The following is a 26,608-nucleotide window of genomic DNA, read 5'->3' on the forward strand; positions in this document are numbered from 1 at the left end:
GTGTATTCAGGCCAATTAATGTGTACTTCTGACCCGCGGGTTTTGTTATTTACTCAACACAATCAGGACAGTCTCTTACTGGAATTGGTCATCATGGCTTCTCTAATTTGAGACTACCAGGCCCTCTTAAGCAGTTGTTTTTAAACTTTTTAATGATGATTTTTCTTTAAATAAAATCTCTAAATATTAAATATGGTTTTATTTAAGAGAGAAAATAAAACCTCAATTTAGTTTCTCCTATTTTGTCCTCTGAGACCTCAAAGCATTTCTCTATGGCATCCCTATGGTGGTTGAAAATCACAGTGAGAAAACAAATGGAGCAATTAAGAATGTAATTACAGTCAAATTATGAGTTAGGTTTCACTCTTACTTCATCAACCGTAGACATCCATGTACACAAAGGGAGAATATCCATCTTATCCCAAATCCCCCAATAGAAATGTAACTTACATAAGGTATCCAAAATTAGAACCTAGCCAATTAAATATAAGTATAATCTGTAGTGCTATACTTACATTTTATCATGTAATGTAGCCACAAAAATTCACATGGAATATCCTGAGTCTTTACAGAAATAGAGGAAGTCCACATGGCATTACCACAAGTTTCTTCTTGCTTTTTGTGGTATAGCTCTTGTTATATTGCTTTTCTGTGATGTGCTTCTGAAAACTAATGAGAAAATACCTCTTCACTATAAGCAAGCTATGTTCAGACTCTTTGGTGGCTACTAACTACAATGGGAGCCATCTCACACAAATGGTTTGTAAAATACTGTACAAAATCGGGAGATAAAGTTGGCTATAACTAATGCCAAGGATAGCATGCATTCTGAGATCACAGACTCTAGTTCCAAGGACATTGAATACTATTTCTTTCCTCCACTATTTGACAGATGACTCCCTTCAGTACAGCTATTGTAGTAAGTTAGCAGAAATATGACTTTGTTCAAAATATTGTTTATTTCCAATTCCATGGATCAAAAGTATCTTTACAGAATTAACAGATTTTTTAAAAGTCATTGGAATTAGTATATTTTAAATATCCAGTTCATTTTCCTAAGAAAATATAGAAGACTATTTCTTTTTATTCACATCACTAGAGGCCTGGTGCATGAATTCGTAAAAAGGTGGGTTCCCTCAGCCTGGTTGACAATCGAGGCCTATTGGGGGATGGCCAGCCGGGGGGAGGGACCACAGGAGGTTGGCTAGCCAGCGCCCCTGATCAGGGCTAATCAGGGGAGCCAGCCAGATGAGGTGGGGAGGGGCTGTGGGAGATTGGCTGGCGGGAAGGGGTCATGGGAGGTTGGCTGTGGGAGCACACTGACCACCAGGGAGCAGCTCCTGTGTTGAGCACCTGCCCCCTGGTCAGTGCACGTCATAGCGATTGGTCGACTGGTTGTTCTGGTCATTCCAGTTGTTTGCTTATAATGGTCACTTTAGGCTTTTATACAGTATATATGGAATAGAGATGGTATGAATTTAAACCCCCAAAATACATTTTAAATACATTTTTTTCTTGTACTTTTTGTTGTGCTTTGGAGCAAAAAATTAGACTACAAGTTCTCTATGTATAAATAGTTGTTTATATGTACAAGTTTCTTTGAAATTGTTAATCTCTCATAAAAAAAGAAAAGCAAAATTAAAGGGATATACATTATATGAGAACAAAATTTATATGGGGTAGCAGAGGCTTAACAAACAAGTTTTTAAATGATAAAACACAATGATGTTTTGATAAGCTGGCCTCTGCAATCAATTGAATGTTTAGCTCTTACATTGTACACTGTATATCGCCTACATTCCCTGCTGAAGAGACTTAAAAATAGTACGAAGCTCAGTCTCTGCCCTCTAGAATATTATCAGCATATTCTCAATTTTATATTTTACATTTCATAATAATCATACAAGTTTACAAATAGAAATAAAAACCTTACCCATCAAAAAATCAACTTTATAATTAGAATTCATCATTTATAATACTGGCAGCTAAAAACAATAGAACAGTATCTACACACATTTATTCAGTAATGCAGCCATCTTTTTAGTTCCTTATCACTTCTCAATATAGTTAGTAGTTGTTTCCATTGCCCATTCCAAATTTTAATTTTACACTATTTTGAGGGTAAGATGTGTGTTTTTTCAGGGCATTGTTTCACTGCACCTGCAGTCAAATCATGAATAGGTTCCTTGATCAAATGCTATGTAAACAGTAGGTCCAAATGGAGCTATTTTCTGCTTTAGGCATTAAATAGTGTACGAGGTATTTTTTCAGTTAGTGGATAAATAAATCCAACTATAGAATAAGTGTCTAACCTGATCAAGGTTTTTTGGTATCCATCCAAAGTCACGGGTAATAAGCCAATGTGATCTGTAAACTATGGGTCTGCCTGGATCTGCTCAATATTCAGCCCATGGGTTCTTTCAGCTTCTGATGTTCCAGTTGACAAACAAGCAAATGCTGTAAGATTCACATGGTTCCTCAGGTTGCATGTTCTTGAATATGCCATTTCCACTTACTGGGGAAAGTCTCTTAGTGAAAGGAGTGTTTAGGGGTAAAATAGGCAGGTTTAGGGAGTTTTAGGAATTAGAGGGCCCATGGGGGAGGAAGGCATAGTTGGTTGGGGGCTTGGAGCTGCCAAAAGGCATACATTCACAGAGAACAAAAAGCGCCACAGGATAAGGGGAGAGGAAGACATCCATTCACAGAAGATAGGGAAAAGACACAGGGTATGGGAGAAAGAGGGAAACGGATTTTCACAGGAGTTAGAAAATTCTTCCACCAAAAGGGGAGAAAGAGATGGGGCACCACGTCTCTGGCACCAGGCCAGGGGACCTGAGGCCATGCCCCCTGCCTGGTGGGGCTTGACAGGGGACCTCAAGGTGTGCTTCCCATCCTGGTGCTGGGCCAGGGGACCTCAGGCTGCGCCCCCACCAGGTGGGGCTTGACAGGGGACTTCAGGCCCCGCCCCCCATGCCGGCATCAGACCAGGGGACCTCAAACCGCACGCCCCACCCAGCAGGGCTTGACGAAGGACCTCAGGCCGCGCCCCTGCGCCTCAGCACCAGGCCAGGGGACCTGAGGCTGCGCCTCCCTGCCTGGCTGGGCTTGACAGGGGACCTCAGGCCATGCCCCCCACCCAGCAGGGCTTGACAGGGGACCTCAGGCTGTACCACCACCCAGTGGGGCTTGACAGGGGACCTCAAGGTGCACCCCCAGTGCTGGGTCGGGGGAACTCAGGCCATGCCCCCCCACCCAGTGGAGCTTGACAGGGGACTTCAGGCCGTGCCCCCCACCTCAGCACCAGGCCGGGGAACCTCAGACTGTACCCCCCGCCCGGCGGGGCTTGATGGGGGACCTCAGGCCATGGCTCCCGCCCCAGCACTGGGTCAGGGGACCTGAGGCTGCACCCCCTGCCTTGCTGGGCTTGACAGGATACTTCAGGCCGTTCCTCCCATCCAGCGGGGCTTGACAGGGGACCACAGGCTGTGCCCCTCACCCAACGGGGCTTGACAGGGGACCTCAAGGTGCACCCCCAGTGCTGGGTCAGGGGAACTCAGGCCGCGGCCCCCCACCCAGCAGGACTTGACGGGAGACCTGAGGCTGTGCCCCCCTGCCAGTGGGGCTTGATGGGGGACCTGAGGCTACGCCCCCCTCCCAGTGCTGGGCCAGGGGACCTGAGGCTGCGCCCCTCCCTCCCCCCGCCTGGCAGGGCTTGATGGGGGACCTCAGGCCATGCCCCCCACCCAGCGGGGCTTGATGGGGGACCTCAAGACATGTCCCCCGTCCTGGTCTGGGCTGGGGGACCTCAGGCCATGCCCCCTGTCCTGGCGCTGGACCAGGAGACCTGAGGCTACGTCCCCTGTCCGGTGGGGCTTGACAAGGGTGAAACTTGCCGGGCCTGGATCTAGCCCAATGCGGGGGGGGGGGGGGGTGGGCGGCTGGGTCTGGGTCTCACGCAATTTTGAGGCACATGTGGGTGGGTGGGGACTTGACTCTGGGTCCCGTGGTGCGCCCCAGACTCTGACAGGAGGAAGGTTTTCATATACATTTTACTAATTTTCTTTCATCTCTGACACTTCTATTATAGAGAAAGGGCAAATAGCAATATTAAATTATTTTCTCCAATTAATCCCCTTTTAATGTGCATGAATTTCATGCACCAAGCCACTAGTTTAACCATAAATGATTTGTAACTCCTGGTGACTTAATTGCTCCATCTCTAAGGAATTTAGATTAAGTGATCTCTACAGTCCCTCAAAAATAAGAGGCTTCTGAATATCTTGAGATAGTTTTTCCCTCCTTTAATTTTATTTCCTTAGCCATCCAAGGAAATTATTTATGTAGATGAAGCAATCGACCAGTTTCTTTCTAAAACCATGGAGAACAATCAGTTCTACAAAAATTTGTCTGAAGAGTTAGTTCTACAAATAAATTGCATTGTTTTATGTTTACTTTATGAGATTTCAGAAACATAGTTTTAGTTACAGCTCAGCAGATAACATTTTTATTGCCAAATAACAAATCATGCCATCAAAAAGAGCAGTGGTAATTATTGCAAAGCTAGGATCAGAACGTTCCCATTTTAAGAATGATTTACTCATGTCCCCACCCTCCCCCAAAATATTACTCCTGATCTCTCCAACACAATAAGATAGAAAAATATCAGTAAGTCTATTAATCTAGTATTTCCAGAAAAATAAGTTTAAATCTCTGGATAAAGATTAATATCTGCTGAGTAAAATGCAAGACCTTAGGTTGAATTAAAAGTCTGCCATGTAGAGTGGAAATTATAAGCACAATCTCCTAAGATTAGAAAAAATCCGTATGTAACCCCACTTTTCACACCACTACTGGGATTCAGGAGGAAGGCAAAAGCAGAGAGCAAATGTGGTCTTCTGCTACCCCAGCATTTTTATAGTCCTGCCAGCAGTTTCTGACAACAGGTGGGGGAGGGGAGAGGAAGAGGGAGAGAGAGAGAAATATCGATTGGCTGCCTCCTGCATGCCCCCTACTGGGATCAAGCTCCCTACCTGAGCATGTGCCCCGACTGGGAATCAAACTGGTGACCTCTGGGTGCATGAGATGACAAGCAACCAACTGAGCCACAATGGCCTGGCAAAACCTTCCCCTTTTTTAAGAAAAGTTGACAGAATCCAGAATCCAGCAAGTACAGCATCCTTCCACTCAGTCACACACTCCATTTTTCTCTTTTCTTCCCTATTTACTACTCATAATACTTGCTTGAATGTCAAAAATGCTAATAGACTGTGGGCTCTAGGACAACAGGATTCATATCTGACTGTTTCATTGCCACATTCTTAGTACTTGGCACAGCTCCTGGAAAGAACTCTGCTCAATGCATACCTGAGGAATGACTGAAACAATGAATGAACAATGGCTACCCCTCACTACCACCCTGGGATACAGAGAGAGTCTCACCATGTAAGGCAGATATAGAAGGAAAAGCATGACCTGGGTTCCTCTCTTCTTCTGAAAGGAAAGATCTCTTTAATTCCCTTGCATTGTAACTACAATTTCATAATGATCATGTATTTTTTTGTCATATCATTTCCACCCACCTGTAAGTCCAAGGAAAACAGAATCACAGACTTATGATACTCTATATGGATAAGTAAAGCAACAGTGTAAACTGAATGAATTTCTATACAACCAAGTAATTTTACAACTTAAAACATTTGATCAAAAGATACATAATTACCAAACCACATCCCAGGAATGTGCCCTGACCAGGAATCGAACCATGACCTCCTGGTTCATAGGTGACACTCAACCGGCTGGGCAATCCATTTTATAATTTTAATAAATGGTGTTTACCATACAAAGAAATTTTTAAAAATTTGTGATTTGATTAGGGAAGAAAGGCTTTCATTTGTAACTCAAGTAATTTCTAGATGATAAATTGGCAGAAAGAAGTAATTTGCCTTTAAAATCTGTTTAATTTAGAATTAGTAAGCAGGAAATCTGAAATCTCTGTTAACTTATAATTTATCATATATTTTCACAGGCCTCTCTGGGAAATAATAACCCTTGATAATTATCACTTTCAGCATGCATTTACCTTGAAGCAGGATTTTGTCGATGTAATTATCAGGTTGCCTCGAACTTATTTCTATACACTACTGTTTTCATCATAAAAAATATGAAATGGAAAACACTCCATTAGTCATTACCAGTCACCCTATGTTTGTTTGTGCAATAATCATTGCAGGATTTTTTTTTAAATATATTTTATTGATATTTTACAGAGAGGAAGGGAGAGGGATAGAGAGTTAGAAACATCGATGAGAGAGAAACATCGATCAGCTGCCTCCTGCACACCCCCCACTGGGGATATGCCCGCAACCAAGGTACGTGCCCTTGACCGGAATCGAACCTGGGACCCTTCAGTCCACAGGCTGACGCTCTATCCACTGAGCCAAACCGGTTTCGGCCATTGCAGGATTTTTAAAGAACATATTCTGAACTGGGAAATTAAACAATACAGAATAGTCACAAATTACAAGGTACCTCCTCTTGAAGTAAAGCAAACTTCCTAAGATTCATTTTACCTGAAAACATTTAGATGAAATGCACAACAATAACAAGAGGGAAATAGCTAACACTTCCTGAGGCCTCAATCTTGCCTGGTGTTGTTGAAGGAATCTGTTGAAACCACTCATCCTTATAATTACCCTGTAACATTTTCATTTTCATTTGAGAATTTTTCATTTTCAAATGAGAAAACTGAGGTTGAAAGATTTCAAATGTTTTCAGGAGATTGCTAAGTTATGTTTAACATGAAATCCCTGCACACCTACCCCAAGAAACTAATGAAGGAGAGCATAGCCTCTGGAACATACTGATACATTGTCTATAAAATCTATCTAATCACAGACTATTTCTCCAGCTCGCCTTCTACAGAGCACTCCAGCTCATCTGCTCCAGCCAAAGCTCAGGAGTCAGGCCTGCCCACCTGCTCAGGAGACTAAGGATATTGCTGTTCATCTTCATCACTTGTGTCCTCACAGTCAGGCCTTGAAAACCCAAGGGCCAAATGTGCAAAACTGTATAACCAAGTGTATGCATTTAGATTGCTTACAGGATATGTTTATACCAGAGAAATAAAGAAATCCAATTCTTGTCGTGTTGTTTCCCCCCCCCCCCCAAGAAAATACAGCTCGGGGGGTTCTGGTTTAATCTCTGTGCCATCATGGCATTCCACCCTGGGCAGAATCCTCCAGGGGAAACCATAGTCTGTTGTGGCAATAGAGATTAGAGGAAGAGGGGGACTGGATTTAAAAGTGGGAGCTAGAGGAAAGGGGATCTGAGAAGTGATAACATAAACACACGTGCAGAAAGTTGAGTGAAATTCCAAAAGCCAGTAACACAACACACAGGGCATGGCTAGCTGTGCCCACAGCCCACAGCCCTCAGCAGCTACCGCCTCCCCGCCCCCCCCCAACACACACACACACACACACACACACACACACACTCTCTCTCTCTCTCTCTCTCTCTCTCTCTCTCTCAGAAAAAAAAAAAAAAACAAAAACACCCTGAGGTGTGCTTTTGATTTACCGGTGAACGGTTTAATTGGTTTAGAAAAGGAACAGTAAATGTCTAAGAGCAGGGACCTCAGCAAAATATCTTGAAATTAAAAGTGGAGAAACAATCTTGGAGAGATTTTAATTACATCTGAGACAGTGCAGCCCCTCCTGGAGCCCATCCTCCTGCCAAGCTCCAGCTGCTTGGGGACCAGTAGCGAGTGAATGAACTCTGAAGGGCGGGTGGAGGAAAGCAGTGCATCCAAGGGGTTGGTGAGCTTCGCAGCCCCCACGACGTCACCAAAGAGGGGGACCAGGAGACTATAAAGCGCGCCAGGCGCCGGAACCTCCGTGCTCTAGCCGGTGCGCGAAGCTCCCGCCGGGGCGAATCCCGAGATCCCGGCTGGTGACAGCCCTAACATCTCCCCAAGATCTCAATCCTGCCAAAGTCCCAAACTCCTTGGAGGAAGTGGCGCCCGTCCTCCCCATCACTTGCTGGCTCATAGCATCCCTTCACCAGCAAGGGGAGCCGTACCTTCCCTGCGGTGCTTCCAGCGACCAGGAGGCAAAGAACTTCAGGAGGCGCGGCTCGGGCTGGCCGCGGGTGAGTGGGCAGGTCCTGGGCTCCAGACCCGCGGCGATGGCCTCTCTCCCCGCAGCCTGGAACTGGACGGTAGGCGCGGGAGGAGCTGGCGCCGGCGCCCGGAACCTGAGCGAGGCGCTGGCGGCGGGGGCAGCCGCCGGGGTGGCTGAGGCTGAGTGGCTGCAGCTGCTGGCCCAGGCCGGCAACCTCTCCAACGCGTCCTCCCCCGAGCCTTCGCAGTCCCGGGCCAACCTCACCAACCAGTTCGTGCAGCCGACCTGGCGAATCGTACTCTGGTCCCTCGCCTACAGCGTGGTGGTGGCCGTGGCGGTCTTCGGGAATCTCATCGTCATCTGGATCATCCTGGCCCACAAGCGCATGAGGACCGTCACCAACTACTTCCTCGTCAACCTGGCTTTCTCCGACGCCTCCATGGCCGCTTTCAACACCTTGATCAACTTCATCTACGCGCTTCACAGTGAGTGGTACTTCGGCGCCAACTACTGTCGCTTCCAGAATTTCTTTCCCATCACAGCGGTGTTCGCCAGCATCTACTCTATGACGGCCATTGCGGTGGACAGGTGAGGAGATAACAGGAAGGAAGGAAGGACAAGGGAGAGAGGAGAGCGGGGCTGGGGGACAAGGTTACAAAGGAAAATGGTGACAAGATGGGTTTGATAAAAGGAACGAGTCTGGGAAGGAGTTCTTGGAGAAGGGAGGTCAGGGACTCATCTGTAGTCAGCCCTCCAGGGGTGAACCAGTTTCTGTTTCTATGGCCGCCCCCACGCCACCCAACCCCTTGATCCCCAAGAAGGGCATCCAGAGGGACTGAAAGGAGGCCGATGAGGGAGATGAGAAAATCTGCCATTCCAAGTAAGACAAAATCAGCTAGAAACAATACTAGCGACTTTATCAAATGGCTTCAAACTACTGCAGCAAAACTTATATCCCTGTGAAGTGAACTTTTGGGCCTTCCATCTCTCTGTTAGAGAAATGGACAAAGAGTCAACCTCTACTCTTCTTTCTGCTCTCTGGTTTGCTGTCCACATCCCTACCCACCCATTCCCTATCTTTATGCCCGGGCTATCACCGATTTGGCCTCCCAGTCATGGAGCATCCATCCATCAGAGGAAAGAAACTCCTTCCCACAGATTGCCACCAGCCAATGTCTCGGGTAACATGTTGCTTCCAGCAGTCTGTGAGACTATGAGCTGGGTAAATCCTGCCACAAACATCACATCCAAATCTTTCAGATAAGGAGTAACAACAAGTTCAAGGAATAAACGGTTAGAGAACAGACTGGCAGCTGTCAGAGGGAAGGGGAGTTGGGTTGGGTAAAAAAGGGGAAGGGATTGGGCAAAGGAAAAACAAAACAAAACTCATAGACACAGACAGCAGTGTGATGATTATGAGGGGTTAAGGGAGCTAGACGAGGGTGAAGGGGGTAGAAATGGTGATGGAAGGAGACTTGACTTGAGGTGGTGAATGCAATACAATACACAGATGATGTATTATAGAACTGTCACCTGAAACCTATATAATTTTATTAAACAATGTCACCCCAATAAATTCAATAAAATTTTTTAAAAGAAATACTAATTTATAGCTGTTTAAGGTAACGTTTAGGTTGTTCGCTCATCTACAGAGGAGATTCTGAGATGCTCAAACCATTTTAAAAAGCTGGATGGGCCTCCACCACTTGTTCTCATATTTAAGTTGTAAATGTTTCTGTGTGCATTTGCTTTCTTATATTGGACATCATGAAATATGCATGCTTGTGTTAGAACAATGGTAAATTCTCACCCGTTATTGAAGCTGGTTACACTTTAATTCAACATTATGCTAAAAAATGAACCACGCCAGTTGATTTCAGGCTCAGTTTTGTGATTGACAGCTGCATGGAGTATACAGGGGATGATTTCACTTTAACAGCAAGTCTCAATATTCTCACCGGTGGAAAGGAGCACTTTTTTGACATTAACAAGACTGTTAAACTGGAGGAACAGTGGTTACTTGCCACTAAATAGGAGAAATAAGCACAAAATCACTTTTTTTGTATTACCTCTGAAACTATCAATCATCCCTTCCCCTTTATCTCTGATTTTCTACATGTGTCTCAACCCTTCATTTCTGGAGGGGCAGAAATAAAAAGAAGCAGCAATATCAGTCCCAAATTGGGGAACAGGTAAAATTGCTTCAAGATAGAAAGGAATCTTGCTTTGGCTTGAACACCTTTCTTTTTTATTTTATTTATTTATTTATTTTTGTCTTTTATATTTCTTGCAAGCACATGATTTTTTAATGTGATCAGGAGGAGAGGCATTAGCATATCATGTTAAGAAATTCTCACTATATTCTTTTTTATTATTTGTAAATCAGTGTACTTTATTTTTTTAATTCTTTATTGTTGAAAGTATTACGAGTCTCCTTTTTCCCCCATTGACCTCTCCCCAGCCGCCCCCACCCCCTAGCACATGCCCTCACCCCTCTACTGTCTGTGTCCATTGGTTATGCTCATATGCATGCATACAAGTCCTTTGATTGATCTCTTGCTCTCTCATCTCCTCTCCCCACCCCGCTGCCCCTGCCTTCCCTCATAGTTTTGACAGTCTTTTCAATGCTTCTATGACTCTGGTCCTGTTTTTGTTTCTCACTATATTCTTGAAATTTTAATAGTGCATCATGAAATTTGATGAAAATTTAGTGTGCGTGAAATTGGTATTGAATGGCACATGTCATAAGTGAATAAAAGTGACAATATTTTTATTATATTATCTGTTCTATTAATACTTTTCTAACATCTACATTCTCAATTAAGATATACGTAACATGTATTAAAGATGAGTTATACATACATGTAATATATATAGCATAAACAAGTCCTAAATTCTAATTTAATTGCAGGAAGAACTTTGTCTAATTAAACCCTGCAGTCATCACAACTTCTTAGGAGCCATCATAGTGTAGAAGCATAGGAGAGCATTGGCCTGGGAGTAGACTGCCTGCAGTGATTTGGATCTTGGCTCTATGGCATGATCCTGGAAAAGCTTAGCATCTTTTAGATGTTATATTTAGTTGTTACATTTCAAAATGGCAAATTTGGGGACGGTGGTGGGAAAAGTGATTCTTCATTGTGAAATAATTCCACTGTGTGTGTGTGTGTGTGTGTGTATGTGTGTGAATGTGTGTGAATGTGCCATTCAATATATGGGGATATTAGAAAATAAAAAATATTTTCTTATATTTTCTAAGTACATTTTTAGTTTAAGTTAGAAACTCTAACTTAACATAGAGTAAAGGACAATTTCTGGGCACATGGTCCAGTATTGATTGGAATATTTAATTACAGAATTTTGAAGATGACATTCACTATTTCTTACCTAAAAACCTTAAGTAATGTAATATATCTTATTTTATAGTTCAAAAACATTAACAAAGATAGAAAAAATAATTTACATTATTTAAACATAGGAACATACCTGACATGAATAATTATTAAAAAATATTTAATCTAACTAAACTAAGTTATATTTTTTTAATTTATTTATTTTTAAATATATTTTTATTGAGTTCAGAGAGGAAAGGAGAGGGAGAGAGAGACTGAAACATCAATGATGAGAGCGAATCATTGATTGGCTGCTTCCTACACATCCCTTACTGGGGATCGAGCCCACAACCCAGACATGTGCCCTTGACTGGAATCGAACCTGGGACCCTTCAGTCCGAAGGCCAACGCTCTAGTAGCCACTGAGCCAAACCGGCTAGGGCCTAAGTCATATTTTTAGCCAAATAGATAAAACTCTATATTATAAACTACTCTTTGTTTTCTTAATTTCTTTAGGAAGATTATTTTTCATAAAGCTAACTGTTATGTAACATATTCATAGAACCGCTATTTTTTTGGAATTTATTATGGGCAATTAAAAAATACAGTTATAAAAAATTGTGAAGCCTGAATCTCACTCCAAGTAATCTCATACAAATTTATGGGTTTGTTTTTCAGTTTTGAATAGAGAGCTCCAATTTATTCTCTTATCTAATTGGTTTTCTTCTGTATGATACAACATAACAATTTATACAACAACGTAGATATTATAAGTAAATGAAATTAGTTCAATATATTGTGGTAAATGTTACAATGCTATACATATTATGGATATAAAAACTTTGGTCAATTTCTTAAACTACTTTATCAGTCTTTAGTGTGCTGAGCCAATCTCCTCATTTCTTTATACTTTAGAGAAAGGCATTGCCCCTGGAGTTAATATTCTTTGTTAGTGTTACAGTAAGACTTGACTTATTTTTTAGCCCAGATGATGAACTTTAACTTTGCATTCTTTGCAAAATAGTAACTAAAACTATGTTTTAGGAAAGGTTACTTTTAGGAAATTTATGAATCACTGGTGCTTTCTACAATTTGTACTTCTTATTCAAAGATAGAAAAATATCATGTTTGAATATAACATCAATTTTCCCAAGTCTCCAGATACATGTGTATAAATGTGGCAACGTTAATAATGAATATTTTTTTATTCCATAACCTTTACTTATAAACCATTTCTTGCTATTCTCCCAATTACTAGTATTTCAAAGAGCCCTAGGGAGATCTGATAAGAGTTTATCAATAGTCATCCTTAGCACTTCCATTCTCCCCACCACACCCTGGCCAGAGAGAAGAAGAGAACAGAGGAGAAGAGGAAAGGAGAAGAGAGTAGGGGAGGGAAGAGGTGAGGAGGGGAGGAGAGGGGAGCAATGCCAACACTTTGGTACAGAGCAAGACAGTTTCTTGGGAGGAAGAAGCCATCCCCTGCCCAGCCTGAGTTGCTCAGTGGTTGAGTGTCAACCTATGAAGCAGGAGGTCACGGTTCGATTCCTGGTCAGGGCACATGCCCGGGTTGCAGGCTTGATTCCTGGTGTGGGACATGCAGGAGGAAGCCAATCAATTATTCTCTCTCATATTGATGTTTCTATCTCTCCCTCTCCCTTCCTCTCTGAAATCAATTAAAAAAAAAAAAAAAAAAAGCCATGTTCTTCTCCAGATAGCTGTTTAGGAACATTGTTACACCCAAATCTGCAAAATTCCTAAGTTACAAACTTTGCCCTATGCCTGAAATATTGGTGATGTCTATTTGTGTTCCAAATAGAATTTGGAAAAAGGATCTTGTTCCTTACCTTTGCCCCATTAACAATTTCTTAATGACCAGTGTTCTTTCATCTTCTACTTGCAACTCTCACTTGCTGGGTCTTAGCTCTGAACCATCTTTCCAGAACGGCTAACTGTCCATACCTCTTTTATTGAAGCTTGATCACTGGTACATTAAATAAATGCTGTAAAACAGACGACTGGGGTGTGCAGCCTCACCACTTCATTAGACACAGTTGGAGTCTGAATGCCATTCTAGACTCAGCAGGATCTCTAACACATGAGGAATTTTTGGATCAGGGATTTAATAGTCTGATATAATTCTGTATGTGTAATAGGTTGATGTAGATTTGATTTGCTCTGAATCATGAGACTTTGGATAATTTTCTTTTCTTTTATATTTTTTCCTTTTATGACTATCTACAACAAAATGCACATTTTTACATGAAACCAAGTAAAGTTTTAATTAAAGTTCTGAAGATGGATGGTGCTGATGATTGCACAGTGCGAATGTCCCTACAATGGTCTGTAAGAATTTATAGTAACTGGTCACATGCTATTTTCTGACCTTATTGCCTGCTCACCACTCCACCACTCTGCTCCACTATCACTGGTCCCCTCAATTTCATCAACATATTAGGCATATTTCCACCTCAGGATCTTACATCTGTGTGAAACACTCATCCTCCAGATGACCATGTTACTCATTCCCTGAACTATTTCTAGACTCTGAATACTCTATTTTAAATTGCTTTATTTTTTCTTTATCACGTGTATCACTTTCTAGGATATTAAATAACTAGTTCATAGGTAATGTTTATTGGTTGTTTTTTTGTGTGTTTTATTTTGGTCTGTCTGCCCATGTAAGGTCTGTGGGAACAAAGAAGAAATACTTTTGTTTTTTCATCTTTATTGTTGAAAGTATTACATATGTACCCTTTTTTCCTCCATTGATCCCTCTAGCCCAGCCTCACCCTCCACCCCAGGCTCCATCACCCTACTGTCTGTGTCCATGGGTTATGCATATATGCATGCAAGTTCTTTGGTTGATCTCTTCCCATGCACCTCGCCACCCTCCCACCCGCCTCACCCCTGCCTTCCCTCTGAGATTCGTCAGTCTGTTCCATGCTTCTATATCTCTAGATCTATTTTGTTCATCAATTTATTTTGTTCATTAGGTTCCATATATGAGTGAGATCATGTGATACCAGTCTTCCTCTGACTGGCTTATTTCGTGTAGCATAATACTCTCCAGGTCCCTCCATGCTGTCTCAAAGGGTAAGAGATCCTTCTTTTTTACTATTAGAATAAAAGTATCTTACATTTGTAGGTTTGTTATAAGAGGACAGAGAAGCTATTCATACAAAGGAATGAATAGTTATCTTTTCATTTCTCAGTATAGCTCATGTGTGAACTGATTATTGTCTAAAACAGTAGCCTCATATCATTTCCTATCTACTTATTCTGCTTTTTTTCTTCTATTTACTATTACCTGTTTTGTTTACTACTCAATTCATAGCATCTAGGATAATGACTGCATACATTTGACACTCAATACAAGTTGTTTTCCTATCATTTTCTATCACTGAATAATTTGTACTCAAATTACTTTATTAAGATATCATGAAAATATAATTTAAATTTTTAAATTAGATATGAAAATAGCCTCTATTTTCCATCCTTATTTTCTAAGTGTAGAGGTTATCTATCACCTAAATTCTTCCATTAATAGTTAAATAAGTATTTACTCCATCACAACTTAAATACTCAAATATTTAGACATCATCTGCTTGATGTACACCATCATCTCTATGAGTTTAAGAATAATACAGTGGACCTGCTACCTGCCACTATTTACTTCAGGAAAAAGTTTTACCTGATGTAGATCCACATTAGACAAAATTGAAAGCAATTAACTCCTAGTTTACCCAAAGAACTTAGAGTCTCCAACTGTAACATTAAATATTTTTATTTAATCACTGAATCACTCAGAACAAGTTGTCCTAATTAAAGTTGCATAGATCTCATTACTCATTGCTTTCATACAGGAAATTGTTTTAAAAGGAGAGAATTAGAAGAGAAATAACCTATACTCTAGTGCCCCAATGGACTAGGTTTCTGTTGAAGAGCTAGAAACAATATCAAAAGAAGCTTTTTAAATTCTTACATCAGAATTTTGGCATCAGCTTATTTCTCTTTCCATGCCAATCACAAATACCGAAGAACCACTTAAAATAAGTTATTTTTTGTTTGCTTTTGTCTCAAGCTTATCACTATAGCTGGTTTCTTGTTGTTGTTGTTGTTTGTTTGTTGTTGTTTTTGTCATAAGTGTTAATTTCATGTTATTTGACATAGTTTAGGATAATTTAGATCATCTACTGTGCTTGACATTGTCTGTCTCTTTGTATATATTGTCATTTAATGTCATTTTTACCTTCTAATCATACTCTACGTTTTGTTTATTATTTCCATTTAGCAATTTAAAAATTTATATATGTGCTGAAGTTCTCATTTGTAAACAAACATTCAATAACCATTTGTGATCACTATTCAACAATTATTTGACTACTACAGATACTTTTTAAGTGCCAAAGAACATAGAGAAGAATAAAATCAGTATCTCCAATGAGCTAAAATCAAAGTAAGTGCATAATGTGATGGAGCTCTGAAGAGGTAAAAATTAACTGGATGTAGAGAAGGGAAGGAATCCACAGTGAACATTTTGTAATCTGAGTGGAGCTCAGTTGTGGAACTTTAGAATAAGGTGTGAGCAAGGGGAAAATCATTTCAGTAAGGAAACGAGCATGTGAAAAACATGAAATTGTTAAAGGATATTTGAGCTGGGTGCTTTCCCTCTTTCAGTTCAGATCTACTCTCTACTTATTGCACTCTTTTTTCCTCCTCCCCCCCGCTCACCCCATCTGGCTATTTCTATGGACTAACTGCATGGATGGGGTCCTTTGTTGTCTGGCCTCTTCTTAGCTTTGCCTAATGGGAGACACCTGGAAGCTATGGGTGGAAGAGAGAATAACTTTAGGATATATGAACCACACCCTCCTTTCAGAATTGCTGCAAATTTGCCCAATTGTAGCCATATCTCTTGACAAGAACTTCTCTCCTAAGGCTTCACCTCCTCACTTCTGATTATAGGATTCTTTCATCCTTTAGGCCGGGGGCAGGGGACACCCACTCTTTGCTATTGCTAATCCTAGGAACATTCATTTCAACTCAGTTTCCTTTCATCATTTGAAAATGGGGCTTTCAAATGGCTTCTTTATTAAATTTTGTAAATGACCTATTTATTAAACTGTCCTCAGTTTTCTCATTTGAGTGTGCCTTATTTTCCCTGGAGCTCTGACTGATGCATTATAGTCAATTTGAGGAAAGGGTAAGATATTTAGTGTCACTATAGTAAAGGGTGTGCAGAATTGCAGTTAATTCTGTTGAAAGTGAAGAAACAGTAAAATAATTTAGAATGAGAACTTTGAAGACTATGTGAAGAAAGTTGGAAAAGTGTAGCATCAAAGAAACCCACTATGATAGTATGTCAGTAGCCCAGGCATTGATAGTTGGAAGGGAAGTAAAGAACATAACGGGTAATGTCAGAAATTGGGCTGATAATATTTATGACTGTACAAAGGAAATGAGAAAAAGGAAGAGGTTCAGAATAACTCATATGTACATATGAATAATATTTACAATAAGCATGCTCAAAGTAGTATTAGTTTTCCAAGAGTAAAAGAACTTATTTATGAAACACACATATTCTCAAATACGTTAGTAATAGTCACGTTTCTTCTGAAGTAATTCATACTGAAGAAGAGTAGATATAACATTGTTTCCACTCACTTTCATAGAACTCAGTGCTGCTATTGAGTTAAGAAAAATGTCTGCCAGAATTTGACTTGTAGTGCCAAATATAATATGTAGCTTTATTTAATCACATGCCTAGAAGGCATATAAAAAGGGAAGCCAAATCATGAAGTTGATGGAAGGGGATGTGGTCTCATACTACTTGCTGTATGAGTCACATTTGTAGTACTCTGTAATTACAGTTACAATTACTTGGAACATATATAATTTTCAACACACTAGCTTGTCTTCATCAATCTGCTTCCTGTCATAATTCTGATTATAATTAGCTTTCAGACAACCTTTCTCTGATTAAATTTGGAATTTCAAAGTTGTGATGGAGTCTACTTTCATCTATTTCAACAGTTCATTTGAAAGTTTATAGTCTTTTAATTCATCCAAAAAATTGTCACTCATTCTATTCCTGAGTACTTTTAACAACGGAGCCAAAACAAAAAACAAACAAACGACAACAATCTTAATACCACTGAAGACAATCCATATACCCTTGGAGCCTTGGAAAGTATATGTGACTCATCTTTCTCCAGAAACTGAGCTCTACCCTCTATAGTGATATCAAACTGCTCTAATATTTGTTCTATATTATAGCACTCCATATATTTGACTAAAACTAGCAAGTGTCCTGAGATTCTTCTGTTTAAAATTTTCACTTCCTTTACCCATTTATTATTATATAACATGTCCATTGATCTTACCTGAGGGTTTCTTTAGCTGTTATTCTCCCTAAAGCCACTTTGGGCAACATCTTGAATTCTTTCTTCATCTAAAAACTGTTCCCCTTATAAAATGAGGTAAAATTGATTTACCTTTATTATGTATTGCCATGAAAAAGGGCTTTGTATGCATATTACCTTATATACAAACTAGAGGCCTGGTGCATGAAAATTTATGCACTCGTTGGTGGTGGTGGGGCTTGTCCCTCAGCCCGGCCTGCACCCTTTCACAATCTGGGACCCCTTGGGTAGGGTCCCTAGGCCTGGCCTGAGATCAGGGCCTATCAGGGCTTTCCTTCCCCAGGCTGCAGGCAGCTGGCCCCACCCCCGCCGCTGCCACTGCTTGCCATCTGTGCAGAGCTGCCCCCCCTCCCCTGCCACCAGTGGCCTCCCTCTGCAGGTGACAGGCTGGGGTGCAATGGCTTGGCTGGCCTGGGCCTCCCTCTTTCTTTGCTGGGGGGTGGGGCTAGCCTTGTGAGGGGCCATCTGCCTACCTGATCGCCCCTAACTGCTCACCTACCTACCTAATCACCCCTAACCACTGGTCTGCCTACCTGATCACCCCTAACCCCTCTGGCTGCCTGCCTGATTGCCCCTAACCACTTGCTTGGGGGAGGGGCCAGCCTGGCAAGGGGCCATTTGTCTACCTGATCTCCTCTAACCACTCGTCTGTATACCAGATCACCTCTAACCACTGGTCTGCCTACCTGATCACCCTTTAACCACTCTGCCTGCCTGCCTGATTGCCCCTTGCCGCTTGCTTGGGGGCGGGGCCAGCACTGACTTCTGGTTGGTCAGCCTCCGGTCATTACTGGTCGTTAGGACCCAGGGTTTTTATATATTAGGATAGAATATCATGTACAGTTATGCATACTGCACACTGTTATTTATAGTAATTTGTTTTATCTTTACAAAACATTGGATACTGGAAATACCTATAAGTGAATGTGAACTTTAAATATATTTTTATAAAGGCATTACTTCCACAAAGATAATCTGCCAAGAGTTTTAATAGATTTCCATTGGAAATTAAGATCTTAACAAATTTAAGTATTCAATATATAATTGACTTTGTGAAAGCAGGGCTTTGGAAATGGTATATACAAGGTTATATAACATATCATATCATTAATTTCCTGACACGGTATAGAGATGATACAGATAGTAAATTATATTACAAAAAAGGTGACTTAATATATAATATATAATATATAATATAACTAAATAAAATAACCTATTATATTCTGATTTTTAAATTATTTATCATCAGAGATAGTACAAGAAGCAGAAAATAATCTTTAGCAGTAAGTTTTATATTGTCAACATAGAAAACCACTTATAAATCGGTGTCTGAAATTTTGTGAAGAAACTGTTTTATGTAATGTTTATCAATAAGGTAGCATTTTTTATATAAATTGTTTTAAGGTTGATATAAATAATTAGAATTTAAAGTTTAAATGGTTTCTATATAAAGCTTTTAGAACAGTCCTAATACATAGTAAATATTTAATGTGTTAGCAGTTATTGCTTTTTTTGTTAAAAAAGAAAATCTAAATTGATATTGACTATATTATATTGATGAAGTTATCCTTCATACCTACATCTCCAGCTCATTTGATTCTTCTGCTTTTCCCTCTACTCTGGGTTGTAGAAATCTGGCCTTTTTTTTTTTTTTAATATATTGTTACTGATTTCAGAGAAGAAGGAAGAGGGAGAGAGAAATAGAAACATCCATGATGAGAGAGAATCATGGATCAGTTGCCTCCTGTAAGTCCCCCACTGGGATCGAGCCCACAACCCAGGCACGTGTCCCTGACCAAAATCAAACCTGGGACCTTTCAGTTTGCAGGCTGACACTCTATCCACTGACCCAACCAGCTAGCTAGAGCTCAGCTGGCCTTCTTTTGTTCTTCAAATACCTCATGCTTTCTCTAACCTCAGGACTTGCTGCTCCAGTTTTTCTTCTAATCCCACCTTCATTCTAATTAATTCTGGGAGGTCACAGAATGTCTCCCATCATTTCAACCTATACCCCAGATTAGGTCAAATTCTCTATTTTAAGCTTTATAATTACTAATATATCTCTTTATAACATCACAGTGTACACAATGAGAACAATTTTATTCAGGAGAATTCCCAAAGTATTGGGCTAGACAAAGTAACCTGATGATGAGATGGGGAACTGGGCTAAATTTCTCAAAGGTTATAAGTGACAGGATTACTGATGGTGCACATAAGGTTTTAGAAAATGACAGAATAACAGGTTAGTATAACAAAAAAAGAAAGCCAAGTTTGGAACCATCAGATGGAAAAAATGGTGATCTAGTTTTTCCTCCCCTAAACATGTAAATCCAATAAAATTGTGAAATCTGAAATGCTTTCTATAATTGGCTTTTTTTTTTTTTTGTGGAAATCGCGTGACAGTACAATTTTGCATCAAGATTTAAATTCCTGTTTTTTTAAGCTTAAATTTACTTCTAAGCAGCATTCTTTTTGGCTAGTGCTCATTTGCATATATATGCAAATTTTACTTTGAACTTTACTAGAACCAGTTGCTCATAAAATATTGGCTTCTCCTATGAATGAGTTTATATGAGACTTTGATTATATTGTGAAAAGCTAACTTATCAAGCAATTAAAGTATTCTCCTTCATTGAAAAAGCAAAGTAAGCAAACTTATATATTTGACCTATGAAGTACAGATGCCTCCCCCTGCCCCCAGCCAACGTGAAGAGCAGGCTTGGTGGGGGTCAGAGGCCCTATGCACACTCCTGTCGTAAACGTCCACTGCTGAATATTCTGGTTTAGCTTAAGAAGTATCCAGCAACCTCGTCCTGCCAGCTTCTTCGGTGGCCTGTCCCAGGAGGCCTGGGAGCTCCAAACCAGATCCAGAGGGCAGCCATGCTAGACTGGCTGAGGTCCGACCCGGAGGGGCCAGACTGCAGTCTGATTTCCAGTGGCCTCCCCTTCTGCACCTTGGGCAGGGCCCAGGCAGGGGTCTCAGGTTTGAGCAGGACTTGGCTCAGTGTCCTTCCTCAGTGTCCATTTGAAGCACGGGCCCGGAGGAGGCTTAGCCCCTGACTTACCCACGGTTGGAGGACCAGCACTTCATCTGGGTTTCATGAGAGTGCTGGCTAGGAGCTGGAAGGCCTCCTTCTAGGCGTCAGTCTGGCCTGATCTCGCCTTTGTTTTTTGATTTGGGTCTCCTTGTCTCTATTATTAAAGACCTTAAAGGCCAGGTTAACGAGGTCTTTTTTAAGGGGTTTGAGGGCCTCTGTTTATTTTTCAAAGTTTGTGGCATATGTCGGGGTCTGGTTAGGATATAAAATGTGTTCAGAAGAAGGGCTCCCTCTGGAGAGGTGGAGTCTAAGGTGGTAAATTTCTGTAGAGGAGGACAGGGGGACATAGATGTTGTGCCAGGTCAGGGCACAGGACTGGGTCAAGGCACTCAAATTCCTTAGTAAAGGTGGTCGGGTTAGTGGAAAAAGACCTGAGATGCCTCTCAATCTGTGTGAGGTCAGACATAGAGAATGGGGCATGGACACAGACTGCGCCCTCAGTTCCTGCTGCCTCTCTCAGGGGTAGAATGGGCACGGGAATAGAAGAGGCTGTTGAGGAGCGTGGTCTTTGGGTGACCCGAGAGCAAGTGTTAGGTGGAAAAAGGCTGTTTTGGAGCTTGTATTCTTGGGATTTGGGCTCTCAGGGGCCAGGGAGAGGGTGGTTGCTGGTTAGAAGGGTCTCGGTTTTGGGAATCTATTGCAGGTGAGGGAGGGGATGTGTAAGGAAGTGGAGATCAGTGGTCTGCTGGGTCAAAAGTAGATTCAGAATCAGAAGTGTTAGGGGTAAGATGTTTTGTGTGAAGAAGAAAGATCTGATGGGTAGAGCAGAACTGAGAGAGAGGATTGGGACTGAGGGGTGAAAAAAGGCCTGGACGTAGGGAATCTCTGACCATTTTCCATTGCAGTGACAGCAATTATCTAAATTGCTCAGTGTGTTAAAATTAGAAGTGCTGTTTTCAGGCCATTGAGACTTATTATCTAGTTTATGTTATGGCCAAACAGTGTTACAAAGGAAAATGAGGTGGTTGGACATGATTTTCCCTGTGAGTGTGCAGGAGTGTGGTGTGGCCCATGAGAGAGGAAGGGTGACAGACCACAAATCCAAAGGTGACTGTTTAGGGCAGGTGTCCCTGCTGCTAAACAAATCACCACAAGAAACGAGAGGTGGCCCTCTGGACTGGGCGTCCCCAATCCAGAAGGACCTGAAGCTGAACAGCTGAGGAGTCTTCTGGCCTAGCGCTAGGACTTTCGAGATGAGAGACTTCTAAGAAGTCAGAGAGAGAGTGGGCAGAAGACCCGAGAGAAGGGAAATTGTGGGACGTCTCTCACCTAGAGAAGATTGGCCGGTGTGGGATGGAGGGTCAACAATGGAGAAGGAGAGATTCCTGGTCTGCGGCCTCCTTGGCTGGCTGGGGAAGGCTCTGTAAGGGAGGAGGCCTGATCAAGGCTGGCAATTGAGTCACCCGAGTAGGATTCAGAGGTAAGCCCAGGACGAGCTGCCGTTGCCTACTGCTCTCTGAGTAGCAAACTCAGGGTGACTGAAGCCAGGATGATGGCTCCCCATCCCCATGGAACCCTCCCGGGTTTTGGCACCAAATGTTAGATCGCTGAAGGAGGAACACGAAGCCAGAATGGTGAGAGATTATGAATTTATTTGATCACCAGGTGGTTGAGCCTGGATGGCTCCAGCACCCAGTGAGGGGAGTCAGCGGCTTTTAAAGGACTTTTGCCGGGCTTTTTCTGGGCGGAGACTTCTTGATGCATACCCGGAGGGGATATAATGGAATGTGGTCACCACAAGTGAAATGTGGCCTCAACAAAGGAAATTTCCATAGCGAAATGACCTGAAAAGTCAGTTCCCAGGGGAAGGGTATTGATTCAATTGCTCCATCAAACCTAACAGTTTACACTGGGTGAGATGAATGTATGTTACACATATGCAAAAATGAAAACAGAGGGCACCAAATAAGTCAGGGAGCAGTTTTTAGAAATCAGAGGGGTGTGTGCTGAACTCACATAGGCACTCCACTAAAACTCCAAGGAAAGTTTACCTAATATTCAAGAGGTAATTTTGTCCCCAACAACAATTAGGTAATAATTTCTTACCTATGTTCTGACTATTTTAATAATATATTTCTTCTACATTAGACTCCGACTCCACAAGATTAGGAACAACATCTATTTTGTTTATCAACAGCCAAAGTATGTCACACAATCCTGAAAAATTTGTTGGCATTTAAGAAATAGTTGAAAATAAATGCTTGATATTTAATAAATATAGTTAAATACATAAACCTAATTGCTAAATTTAAATTGAAAGCATATGCAATGAAAGTCTAATACTTTCACTATTTTGATAATTTATTCTTTAAACATAATTTTCCTCAAATGCCAGTGTATACATTTTATTTATATAAATAAAAAACATGGAATAAATAAACAAGTGATTTATTTTTTGCTGGATAATATTTTGAAGTCCCTATTATATATGTACATTCATATGCATATTTATATATAGGTTTATTTTCATAAATGCTCATTCACTTCAAAATTCACTGACAATAATAATTCATTCATTCTTAAGTTCATTTAGAACAGTTATAGAAAAGTGCACAATAAAATTTGTCTAAAAACTGCGGTTCAAGAAAGGTTGTATTTCTAGTGGTTTGTCCAAGCAAAAAATGTTCTAGCACCATAGGCCAGAAGTTGAAATTTTATGGGTCATGAGCAACTGTTGCAACTAATCTTTATTTTGCATGGAAGCCAAACAGCAATTTATATTTGTCTTTTACAGGCTAAAACATTGTCTGCTGTGGCCAGAATCAAACTGGAAAACAGTAAAATCAATATCACTTCCGACAAATATTCTTTGCATGATTAATATAAACAAGTAATCATCTGAAGATAGCACTCTGTCTTCATTTTGAAATGTGTAGAAACAAGTAAAGATCCAGAGAGTTTAATAAAAATATTATCAAAAAAAGAATTATATAAGATACCAAGAACAATTACAAAATGGAAAATGCTCATTTATTAAGTAAAGTTATATCAAAAATAGTATTGTGCAATATACCTCAAAGAGAAAAGAACCCCTCAGTTCTATCAGAAATATAGTAAGTGGTAAAGCAAAATGGTCTAATAAAGTATAAAAGAAAACTGATTTTTAAAATGTCAATAAAAATATGAGCTTCCACTCTGCCCAGTGCTGGTCAGTGTTAGCCCACACACCAAAGGGTCACAGATTTGATTCTTGGTCAAGGGCATGTACCTGGGCTGCAGGTTCGATCCCCAGTCCTGGTCAGGGTACATGCAGGAGCCAACCAATCCATGTGTCTCTCTCATATCAATGTTTCTCTCCCCACCCTCCCTCTCCCCCCCTACTCTCTCTAAAAATCAATGGAAAAAATATTCTCGATGAGGATTAACAAAACAAAACAAAAATAAATAAATAAATAAATAAATAAATAAACAAGTTTCCAATGGATGCATCTGAGAATTTCAGTCTCTATAAAAAGTGACTTTGAAACTTTTTTAGGTGATGTCCTGATTGGTACAATAAAAACCCAGTCTTAGTTATTATTCATGAAATAATCATACTCAGGAGACTAACATATTTGAGAGTCTGTTTGGTGAGGGAAGAATGGGAGTGAGAAGCTCAGAAAAACACCTAGGAAAAGCTAATGTGACTACATCAAAGATATATATTTCTTTAAAGGAAGAAAAGAGTACTGATATTTGAGTGAGTTTACATCTGAGATTCGATCATTTCTTCTTAAGGTCCAGAGAATGTTTATCTGGATGAGCTTAAGCAGCCATCTTCTTCATGCCTGCTGTTGAGCAAGTTATTATTACTGGAGAGAGTCACAGAATAGGAAATAATGCCACAATGGATTCCAAATCACCAATTTCAAATTGGTCTTCAGCAGTGCCTGGCAATTCTACCCACTACCAGGTACTTTGGCCAACTGGCTCTCTCTTTCTGCAATATTTCAACATTTTTTTACTTTCCTCAGACTATTACCATGTAGCAACACTCTATTTCAAGCATCAATCATCTCTCACCCAAAGCAAAACAACAGTCAGGTAACTCATTTCCCTACTTCATTCTTTTCATCCTTCAGTCCATTCCCCAGACTAAAATCTGATTATTCTCCTTCCCTAATTAAATTGCATCAATTACTTTTTATGAGACAAAAAAAAAATCTGTAACCTGCATTACAAGTTTGTCTCAAACCATTTTCCCCCTTCACTTTCTGTGTTTCAATTACCCTTTAATTACTCAAGTGTATAATGCTTCTCTCACCCTGACTCATCATGTGGATTCCTAGGGCTGCTGTAACCAAGCACCATAAACTGAGTGACTTAGAACAACAGAAATCTATTGTCTCACAGTTCTGGAAGCTAGACTCCGGAAATGAAGGTGTTGTCTAGGGCCATGATCCCTCTGAAAGCTGTAGGAAAATCCTTTCTTTCCTCTTCCGAGCCTCTGGGGATTTGCTGGCAGTCTTTGGAATTCCTTGGTTTGTAATGCATCACGCAGTCCTCCATCTTCACATGACCTTCTCCATGTATTTCTGTTTCCAAATTTCTCCTTTGTACCAGTCACTGGATTAAGACTCACCCTCATGACCTCATTTTAACTTCATTACCTATATAAAGACTGTATTTCCCAATAAGGTCACATTCTCTGATACTGGGAGTTAGGATTTCATTGTATCTTTTTTAAGGGAACACCATTCAAAACTTAAAAGCCAACCATTAGCATAGGAGTTTTTCACATAGTGCTTGTTATCCAAGAAGTCTTCTTTGCAACTTTCACCCTTCTACCACCTTGCATAGCCACCCGTCCAACTTTCAACCTAGAATGACCTTTCCTAGGGAAGATTGGTTCACAATCTAAATATATTTTCTCAGTAAATGAATTCACATGATCATATATACCTGGCCTTGGTAACACTTACCATATCTATAATTTTACATTTATTGGTGAAATTATTTGATTAATATCTATCTACTTCAGTAGACTGTGAGCTCTGCCATCTTTCCTCATGGTTGTATCACTAGTGTTTGGAATACCACAGCAGGCATTTAATAAATGTATGGCTGAATGAATAATAGATCAGATCAGAAATGACAAAACTGTCAGCTTGAAGTTTCAAAATTACTACTTTTATTAAAATGTTAGTGAGAACATAAATTGTTTCCATATAATATTCTACCTGCCAGGGAAAATTTTCTCTATCATTAGACTAATTGTCTAAAAAAAATCTATAAGAAATTTGCAGTTTATTTTGAATTATCCATGCTACAGTAGCTATACAGGATTCTAACCCTACTCATGTCACTCAATTTCTCTTTTTAATCTCAAAAAAATCAATTGTTTAAACATCCAAATTGTGTTTAGAAATTCCAGTGCAGATTATAATAGAGTTTGAGAAATATTCAGTTGAGTAAAACAAAATTTATTGATAAATGCTGTGGTTGACTCTGGGAACACCCAAAAAACAGCAATTTAATACAATGAGAAATATTATGGTGAGTTGTGATCAGCAACAGTGGAAACAGAAATGCCCAACTACATTTATTATCTTTATATGTTTGACTTTCATTTTTTATGTTGCACATGAATACTTTTGGATTCATAAAGCAAAATGCAACTTCTGATTCTTTGGAAGGTATCTACCTTATATATA

The 26,608-nt window shown here is 40.5% G+C and overlaps 1 protein-coding gene across 1 annotated transcript in view; it reads left to right on the top strand.

Annotated features, from left to right (window-relative positions):
- Nucleotides 1–8,131: 8,131 nt before the first annotated feature.
- The window catches only part of TACR3 (tachykinin receptor 3), a 57,173-nt gene continuing 38,696 nt past the window's right edge, over nt 8,132–26,608 (top strand). The window contains exon 1 of the mRNA XM_080673934.1: nt 8,132–8,708. Coding sequence (XP_080530060.1) covers nt 8,185–8,708 — 524 coding nt within the window. The 5' untranslated portion in view covers nt 8,132–8,184. The remainder of the gene's footprint in view (nt 8,709–26,608) is intronic.

Source organism: Plecotus auritus (genome assembly GCF_963455305.1).
Source record: "Plecotus auritus genome assembly, chromosome: 1".
Classification (NCBI taxonomy): domain Eukaryota; kingdom Metazoa; phylum Chordata; class Mammalia; order Chiroptera; family Vespertilionidae; genus Plecotus; species Plecotus auritus.